Consider the following 18,357-nt stretch of genomic DNA (forward strand, 5'->3'; position numbering starts at 1 on the left):
TGTTGAGTGACATTCAGCAGGTGAAGGCACAGACACAGGCCCAGGTGGCCAAAGTGTCAGGGGCACCCCTGACACTTTGGCCACCTGGGCCTGTGCCACCTGGGCCTGTGCCCATTCAGTAACCCATCCATACTTACAACTGATACACCAAGAGTCTGCAGGGTTTAGTACTAGTAGACATAAAATGCTTTTATTATCATGGTTACAGAGGCAAAAAGTCTGAGCGGACATTCTATGGCATTGAGTTATAACTGCTTTTGATGTTTTGTTTTTCAGATGCACATTATCGGAGGCAACAGGCAAAGGTTACATGTCATGCAAACTAGATAAATAACTCTTTATGTGTACCTTTGCTATAAAGTTAATCATCCACTGGCAATAATGTAGTGCTCTTAGTTAAAAAAGGAAAGAGGAAAAATATACATACAGTATGTAAACAGTCAAAGAAATTGCACTTTCTTGGCTTGTTATTAGAAGCCACACTACTGAAAGAGAGCAGAAATTTAACACTGGAAAAACTAATTCACTGTCACTGATTGTCTGACCAATAAAAAAAACATACACTCAGCTAAAAAAAAAAAAAAAGACAAATCATGTCATTCTACAAAAAACTAATATACAATCATAGTCAATTTTAAGGACAAATGACTGATATATTGGTCAGCTGTATAACCTGTTAAAAACATGTTAGTAAAATGAAAGGTTTGATTATTATGTTGTATGTATAATCCCAATAGTATTGTCATGTATAATACTAATTTTACACGCTACTGCTGATAGAAGGAAAACAGGTCTTTCTCTCTCTCTCTCTATGTACATTCACATGAAACTAAAACTTATGGTTACTTCCACTAGGTGGATTAGCCCGATGCTCCTAGGATGAGAACAACCTACTATGCAACTGTACAGAAAAATGACCTCCGATCCTCAAATATTCACAACTAGAAAAAAAAAACATGACAAAGGAAGTCCTTATATAGTCCTTATCATAGGAGATATTGCTTTTAAAGACTGCATGAGTTCGCTTAGGTACGTACACAAGACAACATGGCACTTCTACAGAGCATTTGGGGCAAATCTCTCCTCTCTTCCCCCCTTGGACATTCTGATTGTCAATGCTCTGGAGCAAAAAAACATTCTCAAAGGCAGTCTGAAGTAAACAAAACACTTTTTTTACCCCTCTCCCTCCCTTCCCCAGGAAGCAATACTGAAAAATAGTCAACAATAAACATTCCTATCATGAATATATTTTGCCCATCTCTCTAGCAGACAGTGCTCAAGCTGTCCTTTTTTTTTTTTTTTTTCAAAAATAACTTCTTTCTTAAAACCTCATTAGAAATTCTCTTGCAGCGATGCCAAAATTCCTATCACTAAGCCCACCCCCTCCCCTGCCTATTCACTGGTACATAGCAGACACTGTCTTGGTAAAGCGAAGAAAAACCCTACCACTGTCTCCACAGCTTTCAACTGGTTCACTTCTCCTTGTGTCATTTCCCAAAGGTGCAATGTGACTTTGAAAGCTTAACGAGTAAATGAGGGTTCAATTTTGACCTACTTAGGGCCCAGGCTACATTTTTGTTCCCCCGGGCACCTCCTGAGCTCTTTGTCTCTTGGAAACTTCAGAGCCAAAATGCTGAGTACCATATATGTCCACTTTCAGTCTCCGACCAACGTCCGTCTTTCCCAGTTAAGGTGCCGAAGTAAGAGCAATCAAAGTGTATGCGTGTGTGTTTATAGTGTGTCCACTCATACATACAGTCTTTAGTGTGCTTGATCATCCAGCACTAGTGCAAATTCATTTCAGCTGGTCTGTTTCTTTCCTTTCTTTCTTTCATCCGGGACAGTCTGTCTCTGTTTCTCTCATCCCTTGCCGCTTGGACAAAAGATTTGTTGCCATGGTTTCATCCTTGGTGTGATGCCCTTCAGAGCGCTAGGTTCACCACACTCATCTGTCAGTGTGTGAGATGTCTTTCTTGCATTTTTTCAGCCGCTATGATTCTCCATTTCTCTCCTCCTTTTTCTCGCGTGTTCTCTGTGGCACTGCTACTGTTAATAGCAGTGTTGTGACATCAGTTCCTGTCCATCTGTCCAACGGTGGGCCTGGTCCCTCTCTCAGAGTGGTCCCACCTACGTAAAGGGAAGATACTATCAACAAGACAATGCATATACTGTCCATGTCCCTCCTGCTTCTCTATCTGATGCCTTACTCACCTCTCTCTGTTAGCTTATGAATGCTGCAGGGTCGAAAGTAAATCATTCAGCCGTTTCCTCCTCTGTTCTCTGCTGCAGACTTCTTCCTCCCCTCGTTTTTCTTCCTCTCCCTCCTCCTCGTGTCTGTTCTGGGTTTTGGTGGGCTGTGGTGAACAAGTATGCACAACTAATTGCAAAAGCAGATTTTTATCCTTGTGGGCATTTGAATTCTTAAAAGATTTTTTCTTGTACGTGGGCGGAGCTTCACTCACACAGGGGCTGGCAGTGAGCGAGCTGGAGGTGTCCTGACTCTGATGGTGGGGGTCACTGCTGATAACCGTCACCTCCACCCCCACTTGCTGATCTGAGGGTCAGAGGTCAAACAGTATTCTGTATGTTAGTGAAGGCGCAGGAGGAGGTTAAGACAACAGCATTCATTTTACAGATATATCTGTAATTACGCCCTTGTTCCCCCTTGATTCCTATCTGCAATCAGTCAGGGAGTCTTTGATGGAAACTGTGTGGTTTCACTGCTAATGGGGAAAGTTGATGTCTGCTGGGTTCTTGGACACCAGCGGTGGATGACAGAAACGGGGAAACATTTCTGCAGGCTGAAATTCTGTGGTTGGAAAACCACTTTGCTTGCGCTGCTGAGTATGATATGGAGAGACAAGCCAAATATGAGGACGGCAGGCTGTAAGCAGAGCACACACACGCACACATACATGCACACAGAAAGTAAAAGACACAACACGGGACACCAGAAGAAATCTATACAGATGCCGAAATAAAAATGTATAGAGTTCGACCACATACACGTATGCATACACGAACACCTACAGAAACAAAAACTAACACACACACTTGCTTCATGGACCTGACTTGATGTGGCTGTCGTCCCCATTGGCTCCATCACAGGACAGGCGTCGTGAGTCCCTCTCCTCTGCCTCTGCGTCTCTCTCTCGCTCCCTCTCTATCCTCAGTCGGATCTGTCTGTCTCGCACAAGCTCCCAGTTCCTCACGAGGAAAACGTGGTGTTTCACCACAAAGCTCCTGGCCCGGCACACAGGGAGAAACATTAGCTCGCTGACATTAGTTCAGTAACAGAGCTTCAAGTACTTTATCTTGACACGCTGAGTTGTTTCCGTACCTCTCACTGCCGGTCAAAGGCTCCATGTCGAGGTGAGGAAACAGGCTGGTGATGTCACTAGCACTCTCCTCCTTTGAAGTGAAATGTAATGCGTGTAAGTTTTTACACTTATTAAAGCTGCATTCTTCGCTGGAATGAAACAACGTGAAGCCACATGAACTCACCGCTGATTGATGAGAGGATACAGTCCTTTCCTTCAGCCGGCCTGAGTGACACAGAGAGACAGACACAGAGTTAGACGCTGACGGAGAGCATTGATCTGATCCATCAATTAAACCTGGAGATAAGATGTCCAACAATGGCGACTCACAGTAACGTCGCTTCCTCTTCAGGGGGACAGCAGGCTGCTTTTGAAGCTGCGACAACACAACATGAGAATTACATGTACATTAAGACTCTCTACAAACCTCTTTGTAATACTCTTTTATCTAGAGATGTTCCAATACCATTTTTTCCTTCACAATACCGATTCCAATACTTGAACTTCCGTATTCGCCGATGCCAAGTGCTGATTCCATACTGTTCCTTGTATGTGAAAATATAACTCTTGTTGTATGGCATGGCTCAGGTTAAACCCCAAACTAGTGGGACTTTCCAGTTCCAAATAGCTGACATATTGCTAACAGCAAACGTTACACTATTTATCAGAAATCAATTCTTCTTCGGTGCTCTAAAACAGTAGTAGCCATTGGCTACACAGTGCAGCTCTTTGCGTAGGCCACTGTATTAGAACAAAAAATTGATTTCCAGGTAAACTGCTGTGTGAAACTACTTTATATTTAATTGACAAATTTTATGGTTTCGAATCGATGCACAGACTTGCATACTCGCAGATACGAAATCCAGCATTTTAGGCAGTACAGAGGCATTTCCAGTACTGGTATCAGTGTAGGAACAACTCTACATCCAAAGATGCTTCAACTTGAATGTTTTGCTTCTTGATTCTGTGTTAGGGGAAATGACTGTATATAAAGATGGAAGGTATGACTACTCCCCAAAAGTGAAGCCAAAATATCTCAATTACCCCCTAGTGGCTGGCTGCAGTATAGGTCATAAACCCCGCCCCCTCCATGTTAGAGGAGTCAAATACATTTTTCCCAAAGATAGTTTCTGTCATTATAGGTAAATCTTTTAATGCGGATATACTTTCAGGCCAGATGAGATATGTAATCCCTCCAGCGTGTCTTTGTTCTAACTCCTACCAGTGGGACGTGTCTGGAACACCTCTAACGGGAGGCGCCCAGGAGGCATCCTGATCAGATGCCCGAACCACCTCAACTGACCCCTTTTGAAGCAAAGGACCAGCGGCTCTACTCTGAGCTCCCTCTGGATGTCAGAGCTCCTCCCCCATCTCTAAGGCTGAGCCCAGCCACCCACGAAGGAAACTCATGTCAGCTGCTTGTATCCATGAGCCGTGATCTCATTCTTTCGGTCACCACCCAGAGCTCATGACCGTAGGTGAGGACTGAGGGTATGGGGACACCGGTATGGGGTTTTTCTCAATAGTCTGAGTTGAGTTCATTATTTGATGCCGTGGCTCCACCTCCTGATTGCTTCTGTGCAGACTGTCTCAAATCATGTCACCAGTGCAAGATGGCGGCACATGTATCCAGGATACTTTGGCTTCATTTTTGTACAGTGAGAGGAAGTGGAGACCATAAATGTACAATAAGAATTAGATACCAGACCCAAAGATAGCACCTATTGAGTCAAGTGGAACTACTTGCATTGCGCATACGTCATAAAAAGTTTCTAGCTTCCAGGTTTATGTCCACAGTATTTGGCACACTGAATATGCGCAGTGGTGTTTCTCCTGCTGGCCCCGCCCGCGAGTTACTTCTTGGCTCATAGACTTTACATTGAGGAAAGTTTCACAAATGTAAAACCTCAATAGATCAAAAATTCATAATAGAAAAAGCCATAATTGACCTTGTTTGCAGTACGAGGTGTCCTGTCAACAGTTTTACAGACGACTCTTTTGTAATAGTAGTCTATGGAAAAAATGCCTTCTGAGCTGCAGGTGATTTTCTTGCCGCAATACTGCAAGAGGCCACTGAGAAAAATTGGAGGCAAAGCTGAGCTGCTTTCCTGGGGGCTTAGTGGAGATGCATTGACCATCTTTATATACAGTCTATGGTTATGGGGCTCTACTGTACCTGATTGTTCTGCCACAGCCACATAACATCATAGGGTAACTGGAAATGAATCCGCTTCAGCCTAAGATACTTCCCTGGAGGACACAAAGGGAGTTTGGATGAGCTATCACAGCTACAACAAACTACAGCAGTGTTTGAATGTTCTGAAATACTCACCAACGTGTATGGGAGCAGGTAAAAGGCTGTATTCATGCTCCCCTGGTGTGTATTCCATACTCTCTCTGCACAGCTGCTGGACTTGGGAGGGCGGGCTAAGAAAGACACACATTTTAAACATAAAAACCTGCTAACAAAAAAATCCCAAAAGTTACAGTTGTTTGTTAATGACTTCAGTCGACTCACTCTGTAGTTTTGTAATCATCAGAGTAAAGACCCGCCCTCAGAAACTTCTTCCTGGGAGGACCGTCTGCTCTCTCCTCTCTTTGGATGGTCACTGGTTGGGATGGAGCCTGCTCGACATCTGGTTGGCTAAAACACTCAGGGGGCGTGTCACACTCGGGTTTGTCCTCAGCAACACTAAAAGGAAAGCATGAAGAGAGAGAGATAGAATGATAGAGAGGAAAAAGAGAAAGAGAGAAAAGGCACTGGTTTAGCACACAGTGCTGAAAACAGTGGGTTAATATAGCAGTAGTGAGTGGTTGTATTGAATTTTCAAGTCAACCAGCTCATAATACAGTTGTGAGTGTTTACCTCTGATGACAAGGAGAGTCACCATGTTTTCTCTTCCGTCCTCTCTTCCTCTTGGCCTGCAGCTCCAGCTCTGTCACCTGCTGCACCGAGTCGCCTCCTTTATCTCTCTCTGGCCCTCTTTCGTCTTTCCTCCCTCCCAGTTCTCTCCCATCTCTGCTGTGTCCTGGCAAGAGGTCGGGTGATGACATGGAGGGAGCTGCAGATGAGTGCGTGGGGGAGGATGCAGTGGAGGGCAGTGGGTGCTTTCTGGGCCGCCCTGGCCTTCTTTTGTTTTTCCCCGCCACACCGTCTGGCGTTGGCACACTTTTCTGCTGCCCCCGGCTTCTTGAGTCACCTTGTAAACCTGCAGTCGTTGAAATGGAAAGAGGGAGGGAGGGGTTGAGGCAGAGGAGGGGTGTAAGTGGCAGAGAGGAAATGAGACAGATGTGGATCAGTGATTGAGCCAGCAGGAGGTGTGAGGTGAGGCCAGTCTAGGCTGAGTCATGCGGATGGGACACCGATTAGGTGAGTCACAACATTTCCTCTGACCAGTTCACTTCTGGGAAATGCATTAACAAGTAATTTATGTACACACATATGCAGCCACAAAAAAACACAAGAACTGACGCTGTGCAGAATGTGAAATATGAACATGCACACGTATGCACAAAAAACTGTTTTTGCACATTCAGCTAATGTGGAACACAAGCTCAAAAGGCTGAGTAGATACAGAAAGGGAGAAAATATGTGCATGAGTGTGCCCGTGCTAGCGTGCTGCACTGCAAAACACATGTGTGTTTAGTTAGATGATGAACTGATGTCAAATGTATTCCACTTCTCTCAAAAACAACATTTTCCCTTCACAGGCTCTCTTTGCCCCCATTCTGACCTCCATGCTGTTCCTTCATCAATCGCTCCTGAGGTCATCTATCTTTTTGTTCCATTTTCCACAGTCCCTGACAAGACTGACCACTCTTTCCTTATTGGATTTTTCCAAGTCAAATAGGCCCTGTTGGCCAGCAGTGAGGGATAGGCCAGGCTTTAAATAGCCAATCTGGTGGTTAACTAATGACTGTGTTCACTGGGTAGCCCCGGGCTGCAACAGCGTGTGGTTCGCTGCAGGCCGGGGAAGATTTCAAAGATTTTCTGGAAGATTCCCATCAAGATGCTGCCCTCCTGCTATAACACTTTTTAAAAATTCCGACAGAGAGTGGTTGCTGAGTGGTTGTGTTTATGTGTGTGTTAGGCACGTCCCCTGCACAGCAGAGAGGGAGTCTGAAATTGGCTATAAAAAGAACGGAGTCTGATTTCCTCTCAAACACCCTCCAGGCTTTGATGTGTGGCTCAACAACACCTGAGAAAAAGCAATGCTGTCACTATACTGGGCAAACTATTGGTGCCGCAATCTCATCTCCACATTGGGCAAATATAAAAATCTGTCATACTGTGCAAGTGAAAAGAGCCTCTTGGCATAAAACCTATTCACTCAGCTGGCTGTCATGTTTTAGGTGCTGTTGTTGTATTTCAATGATAAGCACAGTTGATGTTAGATTTTCCATATAACCTAAATTACTGTCAGGGTTCTAGTTATGCATATTTTCTGCCAGTAAGAGAATTCAACTGTGCATTCACACAACTCAAGAAGCAATGGAGCTTTTAGCAGCATTCATCAGCACAGTTTCCAGCCAGAGAAATACTACCATTGCAGTATCTGTACCAGCTTTAGCACTAATGCTAACATGACCTCATACTGAGACATCAGACAGAAGCACAGCGCTCTATTCATTCACACATTCACTGATCAAACCATTCATGCGTCCTCACCTGCTTCTCTCCTCTCAGTCCACGCTGGCTCATCTCTCCTCCATGACCTGTCTCCACTTCCTGGATTCCTACCAGCCAATCCACTCCTCAGACCCCTCCCCCCTGTTGCCATGGCAGCGGATGTGAACAGGTTGGTGTGCGTCGGAGACGGGGACGTTCTGTACAGGTGCGAGTCGTCCTCGCCGTCTTCGTCCTCTCCGTCTGATGCAATCTGCCTGCCTGTGTGCTGCTCCCCGGTGAAGCCTCTCCAGCTGGGAGTTGAATTTCCAAATCCTGTGCCTCCCAGGCCCCCGAATTTTGACCAGCTCTGGCCCAGGCCGCCCCAGCTTCCTCCAAACGAAGACAGGTGAGAGGAGCCCAGCCCCAGGGAGGTGAGAGATGAGTGTTTGTACCTCTCTGCTGAAGATGACGATGATGTGGCAGCAGCAGCAGCAGAGGAGAAGGAATCACTTCCATTCTCACATAACCAAGATGATTCTTTAGACAGCATACTCCCCATTCCTCTTGGCCCTTTCCTTCCTCCTTCTCCTTGCCCCAAAATGAACCCTGACCTTGGCTTTGAACTGGCCAACCCCTCCCTCTCCATTCCATCTTCCTCCTCATCCTCGTGTAACTCCTCCTCGTCATCCAAGTCCCGCTCGCAGTGCCTGTGACGGTGTTTATGCTTGTGTTTGTGTTCGCTCCTCCCACAGCCACAGGAGAGGCCAGACGTGAACCCTGAGCTGAGGTGTGGGCCTCCTCCACTGCCTCCTCCTATATCTCCATCGACCTCTCCCCCTAAAGCTCCCTCCCTCAGCAACCTGCTCCTCCGCCTGTGGAATCGGGCGGGGTTGAGGAGGAAGTGGGCATGATGGGGCTGATGGGGTGCATACTGGTGTGGAGAGGGAAGCGGGTAGGAGCTAGGGAGGTGGTGGTAAAGTGTCGTGGCCGGGGGATAGCTGCTGTAAAAGCCCATGTTTTCGATGGTCTCCTGGAACTTTGATGGGCAACCACATTGCCTGCGGTCTGGCTTCCTGTTGCAATGCACAGGCTGGCAGGGGTAGAAAGGTTGGGGGGAGAAGGAGGGATTAGCAGAGTAAGATGAAGGGTGAGGAGAGTAGAAGCCATTCAGATTGATCCTGAAGATGTTGGAGCGGAGAGAATGGGAGGAGGAGTGATGACGCCTTCCTCCAGCAGCATTCCCACTCCCATCAAAGCCCTGTCCAAGCCCCGTCCTGGCCCAGCTTCGCCGTCCGATATGGACCTCACTAAACTGACCAATCAGATCCTCTAGCTCAGCCAGAAACTCTGGATCCTGCATGTGCAGCTGCTGGTGCTTCTTCTTATGCTTATTTTTCTGTCTCTTCAGTGCATTGTGTCCAAGGCAAGAGTAATAGTCCGAATGAGTGCACTTGTTGTGTCCTGGGCAGGGGCATGGGCACATGCAAGTGCAGGAGGAGGAACAGTCATAATCCCTTCGCCTGTGCCTGTGTCTTTCTCTGTGCCGCTCCGCAGAAGTAGAGTTGCCGATGGGGTTTGTGTGTCTGGGCATGAGAGAGAGGGGTGAAGAAACAGGGGAGGGACGGTCCACAAGAGAGGAGGGGTGCCTTTGACTCCCCAGAGTCACTCCTGACCCCTGACCCAACCTGAGCATGCCTCGAACTCCCCTCATCTCCGCTCGTTCGGAAACGCTGTTGTTATCCGTTCCAATCCCACTATCGCTAGGCAGCGTCTCCTCGCTGTGTGACTCACTCCTGGGGGAGGGAGTGGCCTCTTTCAGATGGCCAGGAGAGCCGGGTGTGTGATGCAGCGGTGGGGTGGGACAGGAGAGCTTACATGAAGACTGGTGAAAGGGGAAGTGATGCCTTCCCTGGCATGGACAACTCTTCTTCACAAAGGGAGAGAGGGATGAGGAGGAGGGAGGACGAGGGGAGGTACAGGAGGATGATGGGGAAGGGAGGGAGAAGGTATGAGGAAAAAGTAGGGAGGATGTTGGCTCTGTGAGGCTGCCTTCACTATAGGGGCTCTGGGCCCCACTGGAGTGGGTGAGAGATGGGGAGGGAAATGGGTGGGAGGGAGGAGGCTGGGGTTGGTTAGATGAGAAGAGAGATGTTTCAGAGGGATTGGTAAACAGCGACGACTGAGTGGCGCTCTGGGAGTTGGAATTAGCTGTTTGGGCTTTAGGCTTGCGTCCTCGCCTCTTGCCCATATAGATGGTCCCTCTCTTGCTCACATTGATCTGAGGGCCCAGTTTACTCCCAAAGGGGGAGGACAGAGCTGAGAGTGTGGGTACTGTTGTAGCCTCTATCAATTTACACATTCTTAGAGAGGTCTCACCATCTGGTGCCTGGCCTTCCCTTCCCTCCTTTCCCACATACCCTGACAGCATTACCTTGTGAAGTCTCCTCTTCTTTCTTTTCTTCATCTCGTTAATCAGCCTCCTGATCTTTAGCTGCCGGTTCCCCTTCTCAGGAGGATGAAAATCTTTACCCCTGTCAGTGCGATTCAGTGCATCTCCACTCTGGTCCTCGGGGAGGGGTCGTTTGGGAGGACGGCCACGCTTCTTGGGGCTGGATTTAGACTGAGCAGCACACTGCAGTTTGGGACTTGGCTCCAGCACAGGGGCTTTTTGAACTCCGTCACACCCCAGAAGAGGCACCTCAGTTGGGACAGCGCTTGGAGAAAGTCTAGGGGGAGGTTCATCTAAGCTAGAGCTGTGGGATTTAGGGCGGCCCCTTTTTCGGGCAGGGGTTAGGGGGCATCTGGAAGCAGGGGGGCTAGGGTCTGATGTGGGGTGACTCTGCTTTGGGGATGGAGGTTTAGTTGCAGCAGAGAGAGGGGAGGAGCTGCTGGTTAAGGAGCTAGACGGAGCTGGGTGTGACTCATCAGTCTGCTGGATAGTGGCCTTGGCAGGGAGGGATGTCTTGGGGTTCTGGGGGAAACTTAGTAAAGGATTATGTTGGGAATCTGACGGGGCTTCCTGATTTTCCGCCCTCTGAGCCCGGTGCACCAGCTTGGTCCAGCTGGGCCGTCTGGCTTTACGTTTCTTGAGCGGGCGGCTGTCCTGCTCTTGGGGGGAAGAAGGGGGAGAGACGGGGGCACGGGCAGAGGGAGTGGGCAGGAAGGGAGGAGCAGAAGAAGAGGGGTGGCTTGGAGGCACAGTTGAATGTCTTGAGACGTCTTGTTCTTTTGATTTACTGGTGTCACCTGTTGCTGGCTCAGCTTGTTTAACTGGCTTGCAACTGTCATCCGTCTTTTCTATCTCATCTGCTCTGCCTGGATTCACTACTTTACAGGTTTTATCCAGTTTACCACCATCAGCTGTCTCACCACATTTATTATCCTCTGTTTTTTGTCTGTCCGGGCTAAGCTTGTCCCTCTTTGTCTCAGCCTTTCCTCTTTCAATCTTTAGTTCATCCCTCCATGTATCATCAGTCCTATGTCTCTCATCCTTTTCTTTTCCATGCCTTGATTTCCCATCCTTCCCTTTCTCCTTTTTCTTCTTCTTACCTTCCTCCTTTCTGCCCTCACTCTTTGCTCTTTCGGCCTCCAATCTGTCTCGCTTTGATTTTTTGTCTTTCCGTTTCTCCTTTTTTGCTTTCCTCTCTCTGTCTTTCTTTTTCTCTAAAGAGGGATCCTGATCTTGGGATTGGGCAGAGGAGACATCCACAGTGGGGGAGGACTGTGGTTTAGAGTTGACTGAAGGAGAGGAAGGAGAATCTGGCTTACTCTTACTGGACTGTTCTTTATGAGAGCTGGTGGAGGCTGGAGGTCTTGTAGAGGAGTCCATGGAGGAAGCAGAGGAGGAAGTGCTGTGTTTTCCAGCTTTGCTTTTCGACGCGGTGGAAGTGCCAAGGATGTCGCCGGAGCCTTTCCCATTGGACAGTCCCTTCTGTTTTGTTGTTTGCACCAAACCATTATGTTTCTTGGAGGTCTTGCCTTCGTTCCTGGTATCCGATGCAGACGGGGCTTGGATGCACGCAGCAGAAGGAGTAGTTGAAGCTGTCTGGTCTGTTGTGGGCGAGCAGGGTTTGTGTCCTGCAGAGACAGGCTGGCCATTGACACTAGGAGGCTTCTCTTTCTTCACTCTCTCTGATGAGCCATTTGAATTCACCTCTGTCTTATCGGCCAGTTTGATAGGAACCTGGGGAGTGCAAACAGGGAATCTCTGTCATAGACAACAATGGCTGTGACATCCATTAGTTTGCTGTTGACAATGACGAAGGACAATGGGGAAGAGACAACAACTCAAATGCTTTTGTTTTTGTCCGCCCATTAAAAGAGAGAGTGAGGACAAAATGACTCAATCAGGCAGAGAAAAGAGGGCATACTGAAGAGAAGGAGAGAGTGAGGTGATGGAAACAGGAATGGGGTTGACACAGAAAGGAGAAATACAAAGGCAGAGAAACAGAGAGGAAGGGAGTGGGACAGGGACAGAGGGGGAGTGAAAGATAAATGAGAGCAGGTAGAGGAAAGAGGGGATGTAAAAATAGAAGAGAGGGACAGATATAGAGAGCCAAGCAGAGACAGAAAGAGAGAGAGAAAGCTGCGCTATTGGTAGCTATAAATTGCCACTAATACAGATGAGAAGGCTTGACATTTCGTACTTGTCCTGTAATTTTGGTATGCTGCAGCTTGAGTGGCGTTTGTGCAGCTAAAGCAATAAGCTTTCCCTTGGGTGATTGTCATAGGGACTGATGGACCAATGTCTGTAATAGCTCCAAGTGGTTGCCGTGCTGTTGTCCTATTTATAGGTCTGTTTATTTAAATGGGCTGCTTAGGTTTCAGTATTGAGACAATGGCTTATTTGACCTTATTACAACTGAGCACAAAGCTGAGGGATTTTGCACCATATAAGTATGTCTGGCTGTTAACTGCAAGATGAGTAACAAAGCAGAGCTACAGCACATGTGTGCACACCTTCAGTCACTGTAACACTTAGTTTTTCCATTATAGGCTTGCAGATTTAATACTGGCAGCTGACATGAGTTAATCTGTGTGTGTGCACTCTAACTTACCTGTTTGGCTGACTTGGTCCCTTGGCTGGTAATGGCAGGGACTGAGGCTGTCGTGGAAGCTGTGGTAAATGTTGATGATGACGACACTGGCTGCGAAGATGATGATGATGATGATGATGACGATGCAAGTGGTGGTGAAGCAGCAGATGCAGTTAGTTTGGATGTGGTCTGGACAGCATCCAAGCCTGAGCGTTGATCTCTGGTTGCCTCGACTGGAGCAGAGCTGGTTTTGTTCTGCGGTCCTCCGTCTCCATCCCCCTTTACCAGCCCCCCCCTGCCTTGTCTCTGATAGGTCCTGATGGTGGGCTTGCAGACGTAGCTCTCCAAGATCTTGGGCGGTTTCTTGGTGCGCTTGGCCTGGAGTCCAATTCGGAGTCGCACATTCCCCTCGGGGCAGCTGGTCTCCCTGCCAGAGATCTGAAGCTGCTGCTCCCCTGCGCTTCCACAGCGCCCCTCGATGAGCAGCTCCAGCACTGCCCCCTTATCTCCCTCTCTCTTCTTCCCTGCTCCTCTTTTCTCCTCCTCCTTTTCCCCTACATCTCCATTCTCCCCCTCACCCCTCCTCTTTTTCTCTGCCACTTCAGAGTCTTCGGATGCAGAGGTGGGGTCCAGAGTTGTGGTTGGAGGGGTTCCCCCCTTCACTCTCTGGTCCATCAGAGAAGTCAGGGGGGAGAGGCGGGATGCTGTGGGGTTTCCAGTATAACACTGTTAAATAGGGGTGTTGAGGTCAAGGGCAAAAAGCAGAAAGCAGGTGTAGGTCAGGAGATCTCCAAAAGAATATCCTGTAATAGTCCAATCACAGCTGGGCTCCTTCATCCAGCGAAGGAAGGTCTCTCTTGTCCTTTTGGGCTTGAACTGAGATGGAGTCAGTTTGAGGCAGAGAGAGAGAAGGGAAGAAAAGACAGACAGAAAGATAGAGAGGCCAGTGATTAGTCATTTCAGTGAGCTCAGATGCTGAGTAGCAGCAGTACAGGAATTGAGGGGAAAGTCCCCGTCTTCTAGGCAGCTGTGGAGAGGTGCTAAAGTCTGTGTCCACAGAGATGATCTCATCATACAGAAAACCCAGGGGGCCAATCAGCGCCACCGATTCCCAGAATGTCGGCACTAACTGGAAGAAAGACCTACTCACATTCTTCAAAAAAACAGCCTCAGCTGGTTTTCGCTAACAATCTGTAAATAACGGCAGCTGTGAAAGACGGCTCCCTAAACCTCTACACTTTTACTTTTGCTCTAATCCTCACTCTGCCTCCTCTCCCCGGATCAATATATCAATCAATCAGCTCCTGACTAATTCAAACACTTGATCCAGTCTCCTCCCCTTCTCTCCCCACTGTCTTTGCGCCTTCTGTTCTCAGCTACTCCCACAAGCACTTCTCCTCCCACCCTTCCCTCTGCTGTACTTTCTTTTCTCTCCGAAACTCCCCTTTTCATGTTTGGCAGAAAGCTTTTGCATGCATTCTCTATTAGTCCCATCCACTCCCTCTCTCCCTCTCTCTGTAGACCACACAGTAAAATGGTCAACTCATACACTGTATCCATGTTAATCAGAACCATATTTCCTCCTCCACTTCGTTCTTTTCCTCCTCTCCAACCTAAATCCCTCCATTCACAGTCCGACCATTCCCCTCCTCCCCTTTCAGTAGTGGTAACAAAAATCCGTAGGAAAGGGTAAAACTTATTTTTGGAAAGGAGTGCAAATTCCTCCTCCCATTGCTTCCTCTAAGTCAAGTAAGCTTTTCATTGACCCCATTGTAAATTGACTTTTAATGTGACATTACAGCAAGTAACACACCCTAAAATAACATTCTCCTCGGCAGAAAAAAAAAACTTTCACTCTCGCTCACTCGCACTGCTCTCAGCCCAGTTTTTAACATATCGAGGGGAAGCAGCATCTTCTGTCACGCTTCCTTCATTATACTCTCTCTCTCATTAAGAGAGACGCTCATCCATTTTCTAATAAAACACACCCTGCCAAGCATTCTTGCAGCTCCTCTCCTGAGAGCCTCTTATGAAATAGCTCATCTGTCTCTCAACGCACTGAACTGCCCCCTTAGACTCACAAGAGCATCTCAGATAATGTTTTTATTTAAGAGCTCAGTGGGCTATCTCTCCTGCCTCTCGGTCCCTCCACACCCAAACTCTTTTCCTTGAATCATACGGAGCTCAAATCAACATCTGTTCCAGTAACTGCTGTTATGTAACAGTTTTGGAAAGCAAGGCCAAACCTCCTTATAATCAAATAAAATGAGCATAGGGATGGACAGTGGTCCTCTCAGACAACTGCAGCCGCTTTTATCATGACCTCTGCTCCAAAGGCCTGACCTGTGTGAAGAAGAGGGGAAGGTCGAGTCTCAGGCAGAGGTGGGACCAGTTCATTGTTTTGCAAGTCACAACTGAGTCTCAGGCTTTTGCACTGAAGTCCCAAGTCAAGACCGACAAATTCAAGGTCAAGTCCCAAGTCCCAAGTCCTAAACTTTTGGTTTCGAGTCCTAAACAAGTCATAATGCGCTCCTCACTAAATGTAATGTAATTTTAACAGCAGGGTAATAACATATTCATTTGCCAAAATTATGAATGCTTTGTATTTATTTATTAAAACAAGTTTGTTGGAAGTTTGTTGCCATTTGTTTTATTGTTAGCCATCAAGCAAACAAGATTACCTTTGGTATCATTTTTCTCAACTGGCGCTTATGATGCTGCGTTCCATTTGTACTAGGAAGTTGGAATCTCCCAGTAACCAGTCAGAAATTTCAACTGGAATGTCCCCTGAAGTCGGATTCCCAGCTCAGGAGGTCGGAAGAACCTCACCAACCCCAACCTCAAAATCCAATATGGCTGCTCTGTGCATCAACAGTAGTGAAAGCTGTAGTAACATACTGTTTACTAGCACTGCTGTCATGTTTGTGTCTCATTAAAACAGCCCTACACCCAGTAACGTCCAACTTCTATCTGTTGCTACGGTGTTGTATGCGCAAAGCACAGCGTTATGCCTTCTCATTAATTGGTATTGCTTTAACATCTTGGTTTTCCAACTTGTTGTGCTGGAGTACGATCAGCTTGGGTGTGACGTCATTTCTAGCTTTGACCTCCATCTTCTAAGGGAAATGGAACGCAGCATAATGCTAGTTTTTAATGGGTGCAACTCAACTGGATGCTATCGGATTGGCTCAAACAAAATGGATCCTAAGTGTCGAAATGCTGGGAATCAATAGCTTTAGTTTATTAAGGAAATTAAGGGAAATTGATTGATCCATGGCACGTTTTTGAAATATCATATTTTGTAGTCTTTGGACTTGGGGGAAGGTTTCAAGTCGAAAGGCTCAAGTCCAGGTGAAGTCATGAGTCATTGGTGTTGACGTCCAAGTCTAGTTGCAAGTGTTTTTTGATTTTGGCTAGCTTCTAAAGTCATCTAATTTGTGACTGGAGTCCAAGTCATGTGACTCGAGCCCAAGCCTCTGATGATATGACTTACAATCCTGTTGTGCAGAGTTACTATAAGAAGAGAATAAGAGTGGCAGGTTTTCAAACTTAAAAGGGCAAGCCCATTCAGCATCAGTCAAAGTGCATACTAATAGCTTTTTATACTCTCCAGAGCTATACCTCTCACACATAACTCAAAATTATTCCAACATTAGACCAGAAGCTATTTCCAGTGACAGGATGATGGGTGGACTTGACACTGCAGTCAGTGTGGGTTCCTCGGCAGCGCTGAGGCGACGATTAAATCATGATAATGGCCCACCATATTTCCAGCCATCATCACCATCCCATGACGGTGTTATTATCAATAACTACAACACCATTATCATCTGCCTGACAACAGCACAGAAGCCCCTGCTGGAAATTAGGGCTGCTGTGATGGCATCTTAAAAAACACTGAGCCGTGAAGCCTCCACTCCACATATACAAGGGAAGTTTCTCACGTGAGTCTCCCTCCTCCTCACACACACACTTTCTCCTAGTTAGTGTATTACAAGTGTGTTGGTCGTACATTGTGTACCCAGGTCGCAGCTGCGTAGGTTGACTGATGTTGCTACTGTAGATACAGTATGGGCAGTGGGGGTGTTACCGCACTGGAGCAACCTATCACTGGTTTACTGAAGACGTCAACAGGGGCTTCCTTCTCCATAATGACTTTGCGCACCTCTGAAAATCACTATCCGCCTGATGCTGTCGCACTTACAAATGATACACACATGCACGTGTTGTTGTTGTCGTCACTCCTATCTCCGTAATGAAATATAAAGCGCATTTGAGCGCCCTGAAAAAAACACGCACGAATAGAAACTCAACATGGAAGTGGGCTTGCTACGTAGCATCAAAAATGTGCTTGCTAGTGGTGTTTGTGATGTGGCTTAGTCCCCGAGCCACCTTTTTTCTCTGCTATCTGTCCTCTGCCAGCCCTTCTGCTGGTGTCAGCAACATTGAAATAAGAAATATCACCGTGCACGGAGAACACGGGGGGAAACATACTCAGCAACAAGGGATAAAATTAGCGCAAATCGGATGCACAAAATCCCCAGTAACCTCCAGTGCTGTGTGAGCTCGCTGATGATGACAGGCCTGCACACATTAATACAGACTGCCATGAAAATCTGTAATAAGGCTACGTAGGCTACTTACCCGAGAGCGCGTCCCGGAGCCAACTGCGTTTAGGCAGGAGGTTAAGGTGTTGCTGTCCTGCTCGCCCCTTCGCACCAACAGCAATCCGGAGCTTTTTGGTGCATTAGATGTTGCTTTGATTACATAACTAAGGCCAGCGGAGGTTAAAACACCTCCTAAAACCGAGTTTCAGTCTCATCGGAGCGCAGAGCCTACTGTGCAACAACATTGGCGCGGGTGTTTTCATAATCACACTAGTCGACAGATCTTCGTCGGCGCGTCTCCGCAGCTAGGTGGCGGACTGGTTACACTGGATCTTATTTTTGCTTTCCACTTCTCTCGGGGAAAGTTACATCTGCCGCCCGCCAGTAATAATGGCTCAGATTGTGCTCACACGAGCTGTTAACGTGTCAGGACGACGGGGCTGAAGGGCTGCAGCAGCGTGTGTGCGTATGTGTGTGTGCGTGTGTCTGTGTGTGTGGATGTGTGCGGGGTTACAGGCTGTGACAGTGCAGAGGGGTTGGTGGATGTGCGGGAATGCAATTGCGTGGCCATTTTCATGTGGCCAGAGGAGGAGATAAAACGGCGAACACAGCACAGGATCTCATTGCGGTTCATAATAGGCGATTGGGGAGGGCTATTTAGACGCTTAATAAAATGGCGACGACTTGTCTAAAGTAGGCTGCTGGTAGGAATTTGGGGGAGCAGCTCAAAAGTTGCGTCGCCGTAATGTAATAGGGGATTCAGTTTACACTAGTGGGAGAGGAGA

General features: G+C 47.3%; 1 protein-coding gene across 5 annotated transcripts; it reads right to left on the reverse strand.

The window, feature by feature from the left end:
* Nucleotides 1-163: 163 nt before the first annotated feature.
* On the reverse strand, nucleotides 164-18,045 carry LOC125892769 (histone-lysine N-methyltransferase ASH1L-like). 5 transcript variants are annotated; one of them, XM_049582982.1, is made up of 14 exons: nucleotides 17,610-18,042; nucleotides 12,987-13,841; nucleotides 7,990-12,112; nucleotides 6,187-6,529; nucleotides 5,839-6,012; nucleotides 5,653-5,747; nucleotides 5,497-5,570; nucleotides 3,651-3,696; nucleotides 3,505-3,545; nucleotides 3,341-3,411; nucleotides 3,068-3,243; nucleotides 2,463-2,554; nucleotides 2,212-2,354; nucleotides 164-2,145 (listed from the first exon to the last, which is right to left on the reverse strand). In XM_049582982.1, the coding sequence occupies exons 2-13, from the start codon at nucleotides 13,638-13,640 to the stop codon at nucleotides 2,226-2,228; spliced, it is 6,018 nt and encodes a 2,005-aa protein (XP_049438939.1). In that variant the 5' UTR covers nucleotides 13,641-13,841; nucleotides 17,610-18,042; the 3' UTR covers nucleotides 164-2,145; nucleotides 2,212-2,225. The 5 variants fall into 5 exon arrangements, 3 of the variants coding, with proteins under 3 accessions (XP_049438939.1, XP_049438938.1, XP_049438940.1); XM_049582981.1 differs by having other exon boundaries at nucleotides 164-2,127; nucleotides 17,610-18,041; XR_007449784.1 differs by lacking the exon at nucleotides 164-2,145 and having other exon boundaries at nucleotides 2,214-2,354; nucleotides 3,073-3,243.
* Nucleotides 18,046-18,357: the final 312 nt, after the last annotated feature.

This window comes from Epinephelus fuscoguttatus, linkage group LG8 (assembly GCF_011397635.1).
Source record: "Epinephelus fuscoguttatus linkage group LG8, E.fuscoguttatus.final_Chr_v1".
In the NCBI taxonomy this organism is placed as follows: Eukaryota; Metazoa; Chordata; class Actinopteri; order Perciformes; family Serranidae; genus Epinephelus; species Epinephelus fuscoguttatus.